General features: G+C 47.1%; 1 protein-coding gene across 1 annotated transcript in view; it reads right to left on the bottom strand.

Moving 5' to 3' along the window:
• TGFA (transforming growth factor alpha) overlaps positions 1-18,036 on the bottom strand; it is an 85,376-nt gene that overhangs the window by 15,382 nt on the left and 51,958 nt on the right. Inside the window, exon 3 of the mRNA XM_068967200.1 lies at positions 4,539-4,656. Within this exon, the coding sequence (XP_068823301.1) occupies positions 4,539-4,656 (118 nt within the window). The remainder of the gene's footprint in view (positions 1-4,538; positions 4,657-18,036) is intronic.

The raw sequence follows: 18,036 nt of genomic DNA on the forward strand, positions 1-18,036 counted from the left end.
GGAAGTTCTTCGCCTATTTGTTTTCTAAAGTGGTCGGTGCCTCCTGCTGCTGCTGCTGCTGCTGCTGCTGCTGCTGCTGCTAAGTCGCTTCAGTCGTGTCCGACTCTGTGCGACCCCACAGACGGCAGCCCACCAGGCTCCCCAACCCTGGACCTAGCAGGGATTTATTAAAGAGAGACCAAAAAAATACAATCTAGGGTTCATGTGGAGCATAAATATTTCAGGATGATGTTCACTACCTTTGGCAATTTCTGACTAGTTATTTGTTTTAACTTTTTTCTTAATTTCATATTTTAGTGTGAGATGTCATTTTAACTCTGGAGACCCAAAGACTATTGTTCTTATGGAAAACAAAGCTGAAGAGCCTACAGTATTTTAGAAAGAACTCCCTCTTTTCAGACTATAATCTTTGGCCCCTGTGGGTTTTCCTTGTAAGTCCATGACTGACATGCCCTGAACCTCAAGGTTTGTGAGTTTTACTGACTAGGATGAGTGTGTCAGTTCCCCCAGAGCTAGGGCGGTTCTTAAGGACAGGAACAGCAGGCTTTGCTTTCTCTGCATAGACTCAGAACTTCTGATCTAGTGGCAATGAATGAATTAGAACACTCTTCTAAGTACTGAAAGTACAAAAAGGTATAAGGTATGGTCCTGCCCTCAGCAAGCTTAGAGGCTCATGTGGCAACAGAAATGGTCAAAGCTGGCTGTTGTGAGCAGAAAAGAAGGGCAACAGGATGATGGACTGGCGGCAGCTTCGGTGTCAGGGAGCAGTGGGCAGAGGCAGAAACTGAGGAACTGGAGAGGGCATGCTGTGCTCCAGAGAAGCTGGGTGTCTGCTTGGAGTTGTAAACCTGACTTCCAAAATGCAAGCAATTAATTAAAACCACCAAAGAATAATTCAGACTCATTTATTGCTACATGAAACACATCTGTGCGCTGAATACCGCCCCTAGGCCGCCAAGACCCAATGGGGAAACTGAGGTAAAGACGAAGTAAAGTCTTGCATGGCCATGCCTCCCCAGAGATGGTCAGCTTCCCCATACTGCAAGGGGATTCTATAGACTTTTGCAAGGAGTCCTTGAGGGTCTGTGCACAGGGCAACAAGGTTGGGAATGACCCTGATGTTCCCCTGGAGGAAGGTTTGCCTACAAAGGGACAGTGTCAATACCTTTCCTGGAAACAAAAGTTTAGCTTTTTGAGGTGAACTCTGTGAGGCTGAGGCAGAAAGAGTGTCCTCCGGGGCAGCAAAACAGAACATGGGTTTGGGGGCTAGAACTGATGGGGCAGAATCCCAGCTCCACTGTATATGGGCTCTGGGCCTCCCGGCAAGTTGCCTAACTTCTCTGAGCTTAAGCCTTCTGATTTACACAATAAGGGCAAGAATCTCTACTTGAGAGGAAGGATGAGAGAACGGCATGAGTCACTGTACGTGGAGCTGGGGCTGGCACACAGTTACAGTTTTTACCCAGAGCTTACTATTATTATTTATAGTAATAGTTACAGTGTGAGTGGGGAGAGAGATGGCCAGCTGTCCAGAAAACTAACATTAATGGCATGTAAATGTGATGGACAATGATCTCCTTGAGTCAAAAGCAGAGCTTGGCACCCAGGCTGAGGAGAACAGGAGCGCCCCCCACGTCCCACTCTCAGAAGGCTTCCACCAGCCAATGGGGCTCAGCCACAGGTATCGCTCTGGGTCTCTGCTGACCCAGCTCACGGCTGCCAGCTCTCAACATTTAGAACAGCCCCTGATCTGGTGGAAACACTAACCTCTGACACAATTTTGGCCAGAACTGTCATCTCTCTCCAAAGAAGACCCTCTCATCGCACAGCTGGGGGTAGCCTGAGGTCTTGGCACTAGAGATGACCGGAAGGGAGAAGACCTTCCACCTGCTGCACTGGAGACTTCCTGAGATCTGGGCTAAAAAGTCACACTTCCTTCAGGGCCAGTGTTTTTCCACAATGATCAGGCAAGTAACAAAAACGGCCCCATCAGTCCCCAAGGCTCCCACGTGTATTTTCATAAGAGTGGTAATCATGAATGACAGTGACTCCTGTCATCAGCATGCTTTGCATTTATGGGGTGGGCAGGAGGGCTCTTGGCTCTGCAGATGTGAGCTGGGGCCTTATCCAGTTCTCCTGCAGGAAGGTGGCCAGTGTGCCCCTCCAAGTGAGGCCCAGAGGCACCCCAAGGGGCCACTGCACAGTCTCACACAGCTGTACCTCAGGAAAAGGAGAGTCCCACCCACCACCACTTACTGTGGCAGGCTCTCCCAGTTCCCTCGGCTACTCTTCTGACACCCTTCAGCATCGTGGATAAGAAAGCAGCTTTAGGAGCCAGACCAGTCAGGTCTGAATGTGCACTCTCCTCTGTGATAAGGGCACAACTTCTCCATGCCCTGGGGTCATCATGAGGATTACATGAGTTAACACGTGGATCGTGCTTAGAACAGTGACTGGCATGAAGCAAAGCTCAATAAACGCTGGCTTTTTATTAACATGTAGTATTATTTACCAGTACCAGTGACTTTCCAGGTGGCTCTGGTGGTAAAGACCCCACCTGCCAATGCCAGAGACATGTGTTCGATCCCCCAGGTTGGGAAGATCCCCTGGAGGAGGGTATGGCAAGCTACTTCAGTATTCTTGCCTGGAGAATCCCCATGGACAGAGGAGCCTGGCAGGCCATGGTCCATAGGGTCACAAAGAGTTGGACATGACTAAAGTGACTTCGCACACACACACACACACACACACACACACACACTGGTACTATTAGGTTGGATCATATGAAATTGCTGACTTCCATTTTCCACCTATAAAAATGGCATTTTCGTAGAGATGGATGGTTCTTAAAGGGGGTGGAAGACAATTTTGCCTCCTCCACAAAGCCCCCCACCCCAGGGTACATTTGGCAATGGCTGGAGACATTTTTGATTGCCACGACTGTTGGGGGGAAGTGGTACTGGCACCTGGCGGGTAGAGGCCAGGGATGCCAACATCCTTCAGCCACACGGGCATGCCCACACAACAAAGGGTTACCCAGCCCCAAATGTCCACAGTGCCAAGGCTGAGTACAGGGCCAACTTACAGTATTCCACCATGCACAGGTTAACTTTCTTAAAACATCCCTTTCCCAAACTGATGGCTCCCACTGGCTAGAGAATAAAGGCTCACTTCCAACAGGCCCTGGCCTCCAATTCACCTGCAGGTTTGTCTCCTCCCTGCTGTGGCCACACTGACCCATAACAGTACAGTACAGCTAATAAAATAAGCCGGAAGTGCATGCAAAGGGTTGGGATGCATGAGTGTCCAGGCCTGGAGTAACTTCTCTGCTTTCCCCGTCAGCCTAAGTCCAACAGCTGCTCTAGAAGGCTTTACTTATGTGCCTTTCTTGCCCATTTGGGCTGACCATTGCAATCACTGGTGGCTTTTAACTAATGTGACTCCTGGGTCCTATTCCTAGAGATTTCTGATTCAGTGGGTATGGGTGGGCTCAGCTATATTTTAAGAAGCAACCCTCCCTGCACCCCGCCCCCACCCCCACCCCTGCCCCGCCTCATGCTGGGCCTGCTATGCCCATCTTTGTTCCCAAGTTGTTCTGTCCTGTTGCCAGTCAGGCACACCAACCCTTTGTATGTCCTTCTGGCTTATTTTATTAGCTGTGCAGTAAAGATGCCGGAGGGCACAGACCTCATCTCAGAGATACTGGCCACTCAAAGGGATCCAACCCAGTGTCTTACTCTCCAAAAATTCTAAGTAGTGAATTAAACTTGAATCCAAGATTAGGAGTTTGGGATTAACAGATATATACTACCATATATAAAATGGGTAAATAATAGGGACCTACTGTATAGAACAAGGAACAATATTCAATATCTGATAATAACCTATCATGGAAAAGAATCTCAAGAAGAATACATGTATTATATATATAAGTACATGACTGAATTGCTTTGCCACACACCCTATACTAACACAACACTGTGAATCAACTACACAGGTGCACTCAGCCATATCTGACTCTTCTGCAACCCCACAGACTGTAGCCCACCAGGCTCCTTTGTCCATAGGATTTTTCAGGCGAGAACACTAGAATGGGTTGCGATTTCCTCCTTCAGGGGATCTTCCCCACCCAGAAATGGAACCCTCACCTCTGGTGTCTCCTGCATTAGCAGGCAGGTTCTTTACCACTGAGCCACCTGGGAAGCCCAAATCAACTATATTTCAATTTAAAAAAAAAGGAAAAACCTCACTTGAATCCAAGAAATTTTAGACTCTGTTGAACCCAGGAGCCACCTGAGATGCTTGTTAAAAATGCAGACACCCAGGCTCCACGTCCTAGGAATCCAGCCTCAGTGCCTCTGGGCTGGGCCCAGCAGGGCTGAAGCAAGCTATCCCTCGGCTCGCTGTTCTGATTCTCCTTTACGTTTGGCTCCAGGGCTCTCAGGCGGCTCTGGCACAGCTTGTGGAGGTCCATGCTGTTTTAAGTGGTGGCTGGGATGCCTGCAGCCCCAGTACTGCAGACCGCAAGGGACACTTACACACACGCTGGCTTCTCCTCCTGCACCAAAAACCTGCAGGTTCCATGGAAGCAGAACTGACTGTGGGAAGCTGGGCAGTCATTAAAATGGGACACCACAGCTGCAGCCACGGGCGGGTCTGCTGGGGAGAGAGAAGACATTTGGCTCAGATTCAAGGCACAGCAAGACATCCCACCGGTCCCCACCCCCCTGGAGAAGGAGCCCGGATGGCTGGGGTGTCTAGTCCCTACCAGCATCTCCTCCTCAGCTCTCATGAATTATCTAATGGCCAGTCCAGAACCTGCTTGTGAGCTTTCCAGGGGGCTTTACTTACTTAGCTTTGTAGGGAAAACAGTCTCCCCAAAAGCCTCAATGTAATTCAGAGATATTACAGCAATTTTACTATTTAAAGCCTATTCCCCAAGAACGACCTAATTTTACTTTTGCAAAATGATAGAGATCATTTTTTTTTAAAAGACAGCCTCCATAAAAATCTGTTTTAAAGGCAGGAAACTGAAGAAAGTTACAGAAGAGTACTATTTAACCGTTCAGTTGATGCTGAGGAAGAATTATGATGCAAAAAGATGTTCATGATATATAACTGTAAGAGAGCAGTGCATTTCCAATGTGGTCTGTATAGTATGATTCTATGCAAACACACAGAAATTTAGACCTGAAGAAGTCTGGGAAGGATTTACAGAAACATGGCGGCAGGGTCTCTCTGGGGTGGTGGGATCAGTTGTGATCATGCCGTGAAGACGACTTAATGTATACAAGCCCACCTGGGAGAGGCACAGGCAGGGCTGGGAAGGCCAGGGTGGCAGTGGGGAGAGGTAAGAGTCGGGTCCACTCGGAGCTCTGTGACTCTCAGGAGCTTGGGGCGTCATTAGACCTCTCAGGCTGCTCAGAAGCACTGTAAGGAACCACACGTCACCTACTGAGCAGCCCAAAGGGATTTATTAGACTCCAATAGCCCTGTTTTGTCCAAACAACCCTTCAGACACAGTAGGTAGCTATTTCAAGATGGCATGACAGATGTTTTTGCTGCATCTTTCAAAAGGTTCTCTTATATTTGTGTTTGGGCATTTAGGGAGTAGGTCGTTCTCATATTTTTTTGGTGGGGGGATATATGTTGCATGGAGCTCTTGTGTTTTTGAGTGAATTAAACTCCAATTTCATATTGTAAGATTTTCAACCATCGTGAAATAGTAAACTCATGTTGCTATCTATTTATGATTTGCTTCTAGAAGTATCACAATTGTGGAAAACTCATAATTCTGATGGGAAAAATAGAGCCTAAAGAGCACAGCTTTGATGCTTTCAAATTATGGTGCTGAAGGAGACTCTTGAGAATCTCTTGGACAACAAGGAGAATAAACTAGTCAATCCTAAAGAAGATCAACCCTGAATATTCATTTGGAAGGACTGATGCTGAAGCTCCAATACTTTGGCCACCTGATGTGAAGAGCTGATTCAATGGAAAAGAGCCTGATGCTGGGAAAGATGGAAGGCAAAAGGAGGATGGGGAGGCAGATGAGATGGTTAGATAGCATCACCAACTCAATGGACATGAAATTGAGCAAACTCCAGGAGATAGTGAAGGACAGGTACGCCTGGCGTGCTGCAGTCCATGGGGTCACAAAGAGTTGGACATGACTTAGCGACTGAACAACGAAAAAAACCAGCAGAATCGTTGATGCAGAGCCTTTAGAGGTCATGACCTTGGGCTGAGGAGGCAGAAAGACATGGATTAGGGTCCTGCCTCTGCTGCCTGGATACTGTTCTGAGCTTCCACCTCTGTGACACGGCGAGTCCTCTGCCTCGTGGTGGCTCTGAGGTTGAGCGAGGCCAAGCGTATTAAATACTGTGCTCACTGTTAGCTCTTCTGTTATCAGCACCCACAATCCCATGATGCTAATGAGTCCCCACATGTGACCAGACCACTCTAATATATAATCTCCTCCTCTCCCCATAAGTTCAGTTCAGTTCAGTTCAGTTCAGTTCAGTCGTTCAGTCGTGTCCGACTCTTTGTGAGCCCATGAATCGCAGCATGCCAGGCCTCCCTGTCCATCATCAACTCCTGGAGTTCACTCAGACTCACGTCCATCGAGTCAGTGATGTCATCCAGCCATCTCATCCTCTGTCGTCCCCTTCTCCTCCTGCCCCCAATCCCTCCCAGCATCAGAGTCTTTTCCAATGAATCAGCTCTTCGCATGAGATGGCCGAAGTACTGGAGCTTCAGCTTTAGCATCATTCCTTCCAAAGAAATCCCAGGGTTGATCTCCTTCAGAATGGACTGGTTGGATCTCTTTGCAGTCCAAGGGACTCTCAAGAGTCTTCTCCAACACCACAGTTCAAAAGCATCAATTCTTCGGCGCTCAGCCTTCTTCACAGTCCAACTCTCACATCCATACATGACCACTGGAAAAACCATAGCCTTGACTAGACGGACCTTTGTTGGCAAAGTAATGTCTCTGCTTTTGAATATGCTATCTAGGTTGGTCATAACTTTCCTTCCAAGGAGTAAGCATCTTTTAATTTCATGGCTGCAATCACCATCTGCAGTGATTTTGGAGCCCAAAAAAATAAAGTCTGACACTGTTTCTACTGTTTCCCCATCTATCTCCCATGAAGTGATGGGACCAGATGCCATGATCTTCATTTTCTGAATGTTGAGCTTTAAGCCAACTTTTTCACTCTCCTCTTTCACTTTCATCAAGAGGCTTTTTAGTTCCTCTTCATTTCCTGCCATAAGGGTGGTGTCATCTGCATATCTGAGGTTATTAATATTTCTTCTGGGAATCTTGATAAGTTCACTGCAGTGCAACTAAAAGTCCGGGGATGTCTTTCAGTCACTGAAGACAGTGACTTTCACATGTGAAGACCAGCAGAGAAGCCCAAAGCCAGGTGAAGGGGGCAACCCAGGACAGGTGGCCAGCCCTGCTCCTGCCTGCAGCACGTCCCTGCCCAGCAGTTGCCTCCAGGACACGGGGGCTGATTACAGTTACCTGCGAGTCCTGGGCCCAAGTGGTTCACGAGTGGCTTGGCCACTTGCTGACAGCAGACACTGGGATGATAAGTCGAGGCTGAAAGGGTCTGCTGTCGGTCACATAACCAGCATTTCTGTGCTCACTAAACTCGTCAAGGGGCAAATATGGAGAGATGAAGGGACTGGAGACCAGTGGATCTGATTTGATTAGATGTCAAAAAAGGCTTTTGATAAGCTCTATAAAAGGCCTTTTAGACAACCCCCTGGAAGTGGCTATTGCGAGTCCCTTGTCAGGGCTCACAGCCAGGCTCCTTCACGTGTGATCTGTGGGCCAACAGCTTCACATCCCTGCAGCTTGTCAGAAAGCCAAGTTCCTGGGCCCCACCCTAGACTAAGGGATTAGGATCCTTGGGGTGGGGCCTAGGAATTCGTGTGACAAGCTGCCCAGCCCAAGTGATTTTTCTTTTTAAAGTCAGGTTTATTCAGACGGAATTGACATACAGTACCTTTTGCCCTCCAGGTGATTCTGATGGGCACTCATCACCAGAACCAAGTTAGTATCACAGGAAACAATGGAGAGAGACAAGAGGCCTCTCAGAAGAGTAAAACAACAGGGTTCCTGAAAGGGACCCTTGTTGGAGCCGATCATCTTCCAGCTCTCCAAGCTCCTCTGTGATACTAAAGCCTAGAATCCGCTGACGGTCTTGGTGGTGAAGAGTCAGGTCAACAGAAACATATTAAAAGGAACACTTAATCTGTCTGTGGGAACACTACTCCCCAGAGCTGATGGGGCAGGAGGAGACTCACTATCGCGATCTTGTTTAACCTGTATCTATGGATATTTTGCCTCATCTCATAAATGACTTGAAGCTTTATAAAAATAGGTACCACAGAAAGGAGATGCAAGTGGGGAAGGTGTGTGTGTGTGTGTGAGGAAAAGAGAGAGAGATGGAGAGGGAGGGAGGGACTATTGGGTGGGTGGAGGGAAGGAGAGAAGATACACAGAAAGGACAGAGGGAAGGAGAGACAGAGGTGGAGAGAGCGGGGTGGAGGAGGGAAGTGGGAGAAAGAGGAAGAAACAGAAAGAGACCGACAGAGACAGGCAGGGAGAATGGAAAGGGCAGAGCAGACAAAGGAATACAAGGGCAGGGGTCTAAATGAACCAAGAAGTCAGGTATCAAGTTACACATGAAGACACGTCAGAGTCCTGAGCATGTGCTGATGTTCCACGCCTCCAGGCCATCTAAGCAAGGATGCACACAGTCCATTAGATAGAAATGCACTCATTTTGCTGGAGAAGGAAATGGCAACCCCACTCCAGTACTCTTGCCTGGAGAATCCCATGGATGGAGGAGCCTGGTAGGCTACAGTCCATGGGGTCTCGAAGAGTAGGACACTACTGAGCAACTTCACTTTCACTTCACTTTCATGCCTTGGAGAAGGAAATGGCAACCCACTCCAGTACTCTTGCCTGGAGAACCCCAGGGACAGAGGAGCCTGGTGGGCTGCCGGTTATGGGGTCGCACAGAGTCGGACACGACTGAAGTGACTTAGCAGCAGCAGCAGCACCCATTTTACATATGCAGGACAGGCTCAGCTTTGCCCGAGTCTATGGTCAGAGGGTAACTTCTACAGCTGCTTTCGAAGGGGACTTCAAGTGTTACCGGGAACGACATATTCCAGAAAGGCAGCGCAGAGACACTTGCCAATGTCACCGTCTGCTGTTCAACAGCTAAGAGCTAAAGAGGCCAGGCGATGGGGAAACTCCCTGCCCTCATCACAGCGATGAAGGCGAACACCTGCTGGTTTGCTCCCTGCAGTCCGAGAGCAGGATGAGGTGGGGAGTCTGATGCTTAGAAGGTAGGCTCCTGGTCTTCCACAATCCCACTGTTCTGACTCAACCCCCAGTGCTGAGGGGACCAAGGGATGCTAGGTGATGATCATGATCACTGAAATATTGTTTATTTTAAACCCCCTTTTCCTGATTACAAAAGTGATATATCACCGTAGAAACCTTTTGTAAGTGCCAATGTAAAACATTTTCGAGAATAAAACTCATCCTTAATCCACCACTTAGGGAGAACTGGGCTTGCCTGGTGGTATAGTTATTAAAGACTCTGCCTACAATGCAGGAGACCCTGGTTTGATCCCTGGGTGGGGAAGATTCCCTGGAGAAGGAAATGACAATCCACTCCAGTATTCTTGCTTGGAGAATTCCATGGACAGAGGAGCCTGGTGGGCTACAGTCACACACACACACACACACAACGACATACTCATGAAAACTTTTTATTTCTATTCTGTCACATGAGCTTGACCTCATGTGCCATCCCAAACATTTTAAGAGTGAGCGTTTAGCTCAAAGTCTGCATTGGGTGCCATCCTGGTGCTTAACCCCGAGCAGCTCAATGTGTGCAGTGAGGGTGGTTCCTGTTTCTCGTCCAGTGGCTCTGGGGGTGTGTGACCTGTGCTGGGGAAATGGATGGGGAGGAGGGGACCAGACATGGTCCGAGGCTGGGCCACCTCCTGGCCCTCTGCACTTGCAGCAACCTCAGGGGGAAGCCTGGCTAAGCCTCCTGGGCTGAGAAACCTAAAAGCCCCGTGCAGCATGCGAAGTTCCCTACAGGTCAGGGGGAGATTTTATTCCTGTTTTGGGGCTTTTATAGGTATTTGCCTCACATACCACTAGAATCTGCAGTGAAAACCCCAACACCGCAGCACGGTATGCTCACAGACAAGACCTGTCCTACTGATGCTAACACAAGCTCCAGGGATGCTCTGGAGAAAAGGGGCTCTGGGCACAGCTGGGAGGGGAGAAAATGGCTTCACTTTCTGAGTGTGCCTTACATGCTGGTTGCTGGCCTTATAGCCAGGCAGGGCAGGCAGTCACATCAGGTGGAGGATTTGCTGGTAACTTACATAACTATGAGGGGCTTCCCTGGTAGCTCAGTTGGTAAAGAATCTGCCTGCATTGCAGGAGACCCCGGTTTGATTTCTGGGTCAGGAAGATATCCTGGAGAAGGGATGGGCTACCCACTCCAGTATTCTTGGGCTTCCCTTGTGGCTCAGCTGGTAAAGAGTCCACCTGCAATGAGGGAGACCTGGGTTTGATCCCTGGGTTGGGAAGATCCCCTGGAGAAGGGAACGGCTACCCACTCCAGTATTCTGGCCTGGAGAATTCTATGGCCCATGGGGTCGCAAAGAGTCGGACAAGACTGAGCAGCTTTCATTTACATACATAACTATGAGGATACAAGGAAACACCCCGACTCCCAGCATCTTCCCAGAGAAGGAGTCTTCCCGCCTGCCTCTGTCCCTCTGTTTCCCTTCCCCCTCTTCTCCTTATTTTTGCTCTACCCTCCTCTACTTTCTCCCTCCTAGTTTTTCTTTCTCTTCTTTCTGGAAACTCAAGGAAATATCAAAGTGAAGGAAGGAAAGGGCTAGACACTTAAAACAGAAAAACCCACCTCACTTGGAAAAGAAAGGTGAGGCCAACAGGAACTCCAAGGAGGCCCTAGGGGGTCCAGGCAAGGAGGAATGAGTAGGCTGCCCCTCCCTCGGGCTCCAGACCCTGCCCTCCTCTCCTCCAGCCACTGGGCCTGATGCGCACGTGGGCGGATTGGAAAATCAAATGCTCTGGCTTGCGGAACAGACCTCATACCAAGCCCATCTGCAGTTGGAGTTTTGAAGCCCTTCAGTTCCTGTTGCTCTGAAATTTATGAGAGGCCTCCCCAGCTTGTTAACCAAATCTGTATCTCGCAGACATCACTGTTCTCTCATGAAGCTATGAAAGCTTTGCCTAGAGACCACAGACCCACTAATAGGGCCTGGAACCCCTGCCCCACTCACAGGAAGAAGGTCTGGAATAGCAATCTAGGGGGTGTGGAAACCGCGGATTCAACTCAGGCAAGGGTCTCTGCAGTCAGAAGGGTCAGAGGCAGCCGTCTGAACACTGCCTTCTAACACCCCTGCTCCCCCAAGGGTGTGGGGGAGGGCGTCCACACCGCTGAGGATAATCACCCCCTTGAAAAGCAGCCCTAATTGGACTTTCTGCGGGGCTGGTCCCTCAGAGCCGACTCCTCAACTCTCTTCTCCAGACATCAGCAGTTGCGAACACGTTTGCCTATTGTGAAGCTTACATCATTTATAGCCATTTCATTACTTCCTCAAATATGACTAACTTTCTGACAGTTTAAGAATGACACCTGTTTTTTTAGTAGGAACTTTCAGACAGGTTTTTCACCTGGGGCTGAGTATTTTCTCTTCAGACACTGAAGTGTCTAAAGCCAACTAATGCTTCTGGAATGTCTAGGAGAAAAGGCAACAGATGAATTTTATGAAGATGGGAGCTGGTCAGCAGCCCCTGTGAAGTTAGGGGAGCGGATGGAGCTGAGTGCATCTGAGATCAGCTCACTGGTGCTCCCAGGGCCAAGGCCAGAGGCACAAACTCCTCTGGGCTCGGTTCTTGGGTGGAGAAGGCTCGCTTTAGGCTCCCAGTGAGCCCAATTTACAGGGATGGAACTCCAGGCTTACATGAGCCAATGCATGAACCTGCAGAATTAGCCAGCGTGTGAGGGGAAGGCTGGTACAGAGGCTTACACCCGGGCAGCAGAAGTGTGAAGCCAGGGCTTAGAGAAAGGGGTGGTGCAGGGCACAGGCACCTCCCCAGATGGAGACTGGTGAGCAGGGACCCTGGTTCCCCTGGGCATTAGGGGAGTGAGAAAAAGAACTATCACAAATTTTAGAAGTGATCCTGACGAGGAAGAGCACTGTCAGCCCTGAGTGTGCTAACGCTTCTGGCCTTTACCACAGAGAGGAAGGCAATCAATGAGGGCATTTCCTGTGCCAGTGTGAGGGGCCGATGAGCAGGGCGTGGTTCACAGTGGGAGTCAGCAGAGCACAGGAGAGTAATCTCAGTTACAGTCACAGGAGTAGGAAGACACATCTCATTCCTAAGGGCTACTAGTCAATCGAGGGGAGCTCAATTCTGCTGAATTTGGGATGTGTGTGGTGGTGGTGTGATATAATCACTCAACTCATTCACAAACCAAGGGCAGCGAACACTTTAAAAAGGTCAGATGTAAAGCAATCTGAAAGTAGTTTGGCTTCACAGGACCATCTTTTAAGGGTGGAATGATCCTTTGTTACAGTTAAGCAATGAGAGGAAAGTAACTCTAAGAAGCTCTGCCATCTCCTGGCATCCCACTGATGTCACTGATGCACTGTTTTTCCACTACCAACCCTACCCTAAGACTCTCAAAGACAGTATACTTTTCCTATTACATGATCCCCGAATACAGATTTACTCAGTTTTAACCAGTTTTTTCCAACACTGGCTAATTTTGAACCTAGTTGATCTTTACCTTCCCCTGGTCTTAATCTGACTTTTAGACCCTGCCCACTGCTCCACCCTGACTTAAGAGCATGGAGACCTCAAACCACCTGTGGGGTCAACATCACTCTTCTCTATTTTTCAGATGAGGAAACAGAACTAAAGCTTAGGTAACCTTGCCAATGCAGCTAGAAAGTACTAGAAATCTCAGTTCTCTTTGATTTTAAGAGAGTAAAGGGCTATAGAAGATTAGAACACTATTCAGTCCGGGAAGACAGATGCTGAGAAGGCACATATCAAACTCAATCAGACTCTGCAAGTCACGTGGCTGTGAGGAAGGGGAATACTTAGCTTCTTAGGCAGTTAGGAACTAGATGACTTTCTAGTAATCAGAAAGGGGCACTTTTACGAGAAGCAAGAGGAAGTATTACTTTATCTGGGGGAGGAGTGTGGGACGGCACATGTGAAACTTATTATTCCCATGGGGGAGCAGTGACTGCAAACCATAGATGGAACAGAGATTTCTGTCCACAGATGATGGGTAATTGAGGAGGAGCTGCAAAGAGGGTGGGGGCTGGCCCACAGGATAGTACCAAGGGCCTCACAAAGCCTGCCCTCCCCGGAGCCCAACCTCTGGGCTACATGCTACTCATGCCCAAGAAATCGGGAGCTTCTGGCTCAGAGCGGGGCTAAACTGGACTCTGAATTGCTTTTGCAGCTTTAAACAAGATGCTGGGTTGGGGGTGGGAGAGGAACCTAAGGGAGCCTCTGAGCTAATTTAATCTCCTCTGAGTATTTCTCTCTTTAGGATTAGACTCAAGGGGAATCAGATGTGATGGAACCAAATTTAAAGAAAGGTATCTGTGAAGAAACGGACAACACAGACAACATATTTCCTACAAAGATATTGGCTTTAAATAACACAACACCTGTGTGTGTGTATGTGAGAGAGAGACAGAGAGAGGGAGGGGAGAGGAGAGACAGAAAAGAAAACAGATACATATTCGGAGAGAAAATCACTCACTGGTGGTATTTGACACCAGTGGGGTTCATTCTGCTTGTGGTAATTTCTAAGGCGAAGGCAGCACTTGCATTACTTTTGGTACCTTTTTCTAATTCAACAGAAGAGAATCAGATAACATGAATATAAAAACAATTTGACAGGTTCATATCCCATCTAAGGCAAGGCTCCCCAACCTCCAGCATCTAACCTCAGCTCATCTAATGAGCTGGTATAATAATAATAGAGATAAACCAAACAATAAATGTAACACCTTGAATCATCCCCAAACCACTCCCCCCGCCCCCCACCAATCCCAGTCCGTGGAAAAGCTGTCTTCCACAAAACTGGTCCCTGGTGCCAAAAAGGTTAGGGATCACTGATCTAAAGTACCTGGGTTTATGAGGTAAAATGATTCTGAAAAAGGGACATGTAGATGAAAAAGATTTTTGACCATTGTCCTTACGTAAAATATAGAGAGATGAGGTCCAGTGTATATGAGGTTGGTTGCCTTAGGATAGAAGCCCAGATAATGTATTTATAAGAGTCAAGAGGAAGGTAGCATATAATTGAATAGGTGCTGGCAAATTGGTAGAGTTGTAAGAGTCTGGAGGAGTTCTCTTCTGATGGTTTAAATTTTCTGAGTGAAATAGGAAGCAAGTTCATCTAATGTTTCCCAGTAAGTTTGGTGTTTGCAGCAATTTTTTTTTTGACCAATACTCTCCTTAAAATTAAAGCACCATTCTATTCCTAAAAAACAAAGTACCTGGGCTTAAATTTTTTAACCCAATAAGGGTTTTCTGAAGTTGGACTGTGGTGATGCTAATAATGATGATTACTGTTACTATTAATAATAGTTATAGTAGTAGTTGTCCCTCGGACAGCAAAGAAATCAAACTAGTAAATCCTAAAGGAAATCAACCCTGAATATTCATTGGAAGGACTGACGCTGAAGCTGAAGCTCCAACACTTTGGCCACCTGATGTGACGAGCCAACTCACCGGAAAAGACCCTGATGCTGGGAAAGATTGAAGGCAGGAGAAGGAGACGACAGAGGATGAGATGGTCGGATGGCATCACCGACTTGATGGAAGTGAGTTTGAGCAAACTCTGGGAGATGGTGAAGGACAGGGAAGCCTGGTGTGCTGCAGGCCATGGGGCTGCAGAGTCGGACGTGACTGAGCGACTGAACAATACCAGTAACACACTGTCTACTAAATGCAAGCACAATATCCAGTGTTTTATACAGAGAATTCTGTTTAATCCCCACCAAAGTCCTATGAGGTGCTCCTTACCACCCCAGCCTACAGATGAGGAAAGGAAAGCCAAGGGAAGTTAAGGATGTTCAATGTTGCTGCGTTAGCAAATGGTAGAGCTAAACCAGAACTCCTGGGTTGGCAGAATCTAAAGCTCCTGAGGGTGTGTCACTTCAGAGAGGGTATGTGAGAGAGAGAAAGGGAGGAAAAAGAGGGAGAGACAGAGAGAAGGGGTTGGGGAGAGGGAGAAAGAGCCAAAGAGAGAGGTGAGGGTTAAACTCTCAAGGGCACCTTCTGCAGGTAAGACAACTCTCATTTGAAGAGTAAACTAATCAGAAATTACCATGAAATTCTCAGGGCTATTTTAGAATTAAAAGAGCTAAAAGTCCCAAGGCAAAATGGTTTTAATTAGCAAAGAGGCTTTAGGAATCTAAAATAAAATTTCAGTGACGTCATGTGAAGTGTGGGCCACTCATCTAAAGATGCGCAGCATTATAAATTTCAACTTGGCCTCTACTTATGTCCAGCTTCCACCAGGGATACCACCTCCTCCCCTAAAGTTCATGGGGAAGGGAGAGAGAGGCATGCGTGAGATGTCCCCAATAGCCCCCAAACTGCATTTTAAGTCCATGAGTTGGAAAAAGAAGGGAAATACACAGGACATGGAAGATCACCCATCTCCAATCAGCATTTCTCTCTCCTCCAGACCCTGTTCTCCAGCCCCCTGATTGCTTCTCCTCTACCTTGGCCTTCGTGAATTAAAGCAAAAAACCAAACTAAGAATATTGCCAGTCACGACTTTGCTTTGAAGACTGAAAGTCAAACCTCCCATGTCTGTTACAATTTAATAATTTGATTTCAAAGAGACAGATCATTTCTTTCTTCAAAATCTTCAAACCAGAAAGCCCCTTGTTCTAATTACATCCTCTTGGGTGTCAACCAGCATTTTGAAAAGATTTCATTTCAAACTTCCGTTTACAAAGTAAACAAGGATATCTACCTTTGGCTCTCATCAGCCAGCTCTGAATCCAGATGTGAACGGCTCTGGGAACCACAGCTGAACCCTGCTAGACGGGGAATTCTCTTTTGACTTTGTTGAAGGAGCAGCCCCGTTGGAGCCTGGGGCTACCTGGGTTTCCAATCTCTGTGTGTTTCTGTTCTCCTCTTTATTAATATCAAAATTGTTAGGTGAAGAGGTTGGCAGGAAACCCTCAATTCCCCCTTAGGAAAAAATGCTTCCTCTTGTTGAGTCTTTGAACCATAATCCCTTCAAACCCTCCACATTGAGTATATGTAAGCACTATTGGGATGACTGTTTTTCTAGAACATTCTATGCCCTCAGAACTTTTGACAGATGCCTTTTTCTTTTAACGTCTGCAGATGCGGTCTGGGTAGATGAAGGACACTCCTCATTGTAAAGTGAGGAAACAGAGGTATCCAGAGATAAATTTGAGGCAAAGCTCAACAGCTTTAAAAACACAGATGTGATTTTCGTGGCTGGGGCTTTGTCCCATGACAAATACATAACTTGTCCTTTTCAACCTGGGTGTTATACTGATGGTTTTTGGTTGCCCTTAGGTAAGAGTCCTTTAATCAAGATTATATTCCAGAAGGAAAACCATGAGCTGTTGAGACAGTTGGTGGGATGATGGGCAATCATTTTTTAAAAATAATTTTTCAAATTTTATAAAGTGAACATTTAGAGTTTGAAACCAATACAGTATTGTAAAGTAAAATTTAAAAATATTAAATAAATAAATAATAAAATGAACACTTAAAAAATAATAAAAAAAATAAACTGCACAACATTAAAAAGGCAAAGTTTAAACAATTTTTATATACAAGACCAACCTTTAGAAATTTAGATTTGAATCTGCATAGCACAAATCATGTTCCTGCCTTGTATTTTATCATTATAAAGGGAAAGGAGGAGGGAGACACAAAATAAATGTTTAGAGAAGATAGATGATGCTCAGATGAAAGACGTTTAATAAAAGTTGACCTCGGGCTTGGCCTCTTAGGCACGTAAACTTCACATGCTTCCACTGTCTACTCCACTTCCAACTCCTACACTCATGTCTCTTTTTTTTTTTTTTTTAATTGAAAGAGGACGGTGAGGAAACCATTCTGTGAAGGAGGCAGGGAATGAGAAGGAAAAAATCTGCGGCAGAAACTCCCATGAGTTCCTCCAAACCTGTTACTTTCCTCCCTAGACACACAGACTACACTTCTCAGACTCCCTTGATGGTAAGTGTGACCATGTTATGGCCAATGGATGTGAGCAGAGGTTATATGCGCTACTTTGGTCCATAGAAGCAGGGACATCTCCCTTTTTCTTTTTCCAGCTGCTGGCCAGATGTCCTTCCAGGGGCACAGAGCCTGGGTCTTTGGATAACTGCAAGGGAAGAAGTCTGAAGGGCCAGGAACACCTGCACAGACTTTGAAATAAGCAGGAAGTAAACAGCCTGGAGAATCCCAAGGACAGAGGAGCCTGGTGGGCTGCCGTCTATGGGGTCGCACAGATTCGGTCACAACTGAAGCGACTTAGCAGCAGCAGCAAACGGCATTCAGGGCTTGTCTGTTGCAGCAGGGAGTGTAACTCAAGTGCTAAGCCTGAAGTATGGACAGTGTTTGGGGGTTAGTTAGTGAATTTCTGAAGAGGGAAAAATCCTCTTAAAAATCACTTCCTTTTCTCCTTTTTTCCCATAGTCCTTTCTGGGAACCTCATCCAAATACCAACATATCTTACACTTAGAATCTCAAGTCCACCTGACTCTTATTGGAAGCCTCCAGTTTGAACCCTTTGCTCCTCACCTTAAGGTATGTTCTGTCCCCTCTCCAACCTACAAGGGTCAGATCAATGCTCACACCCTTTGCAGGGTTGGTAATAGTCTTTTGGGGGCCAGGAAGGACCTTTTCTTGCAGAATGTTTATGAGACCAG

This window comes from Capricornis sumatraensis, chromosome 1 (genome assembly GCF_032405125.1).
Source record: "Capricornis sumatraensis isolate serow.1 chromosome 1, serow.2, whole genome shotgun sequence".
Lineage (NCBI taxonomy): Eukaryota > Metazoa > Chordata > Mammalia > Artiodactyla > Bovidae > Capricornis > Capricornis sumatraensis.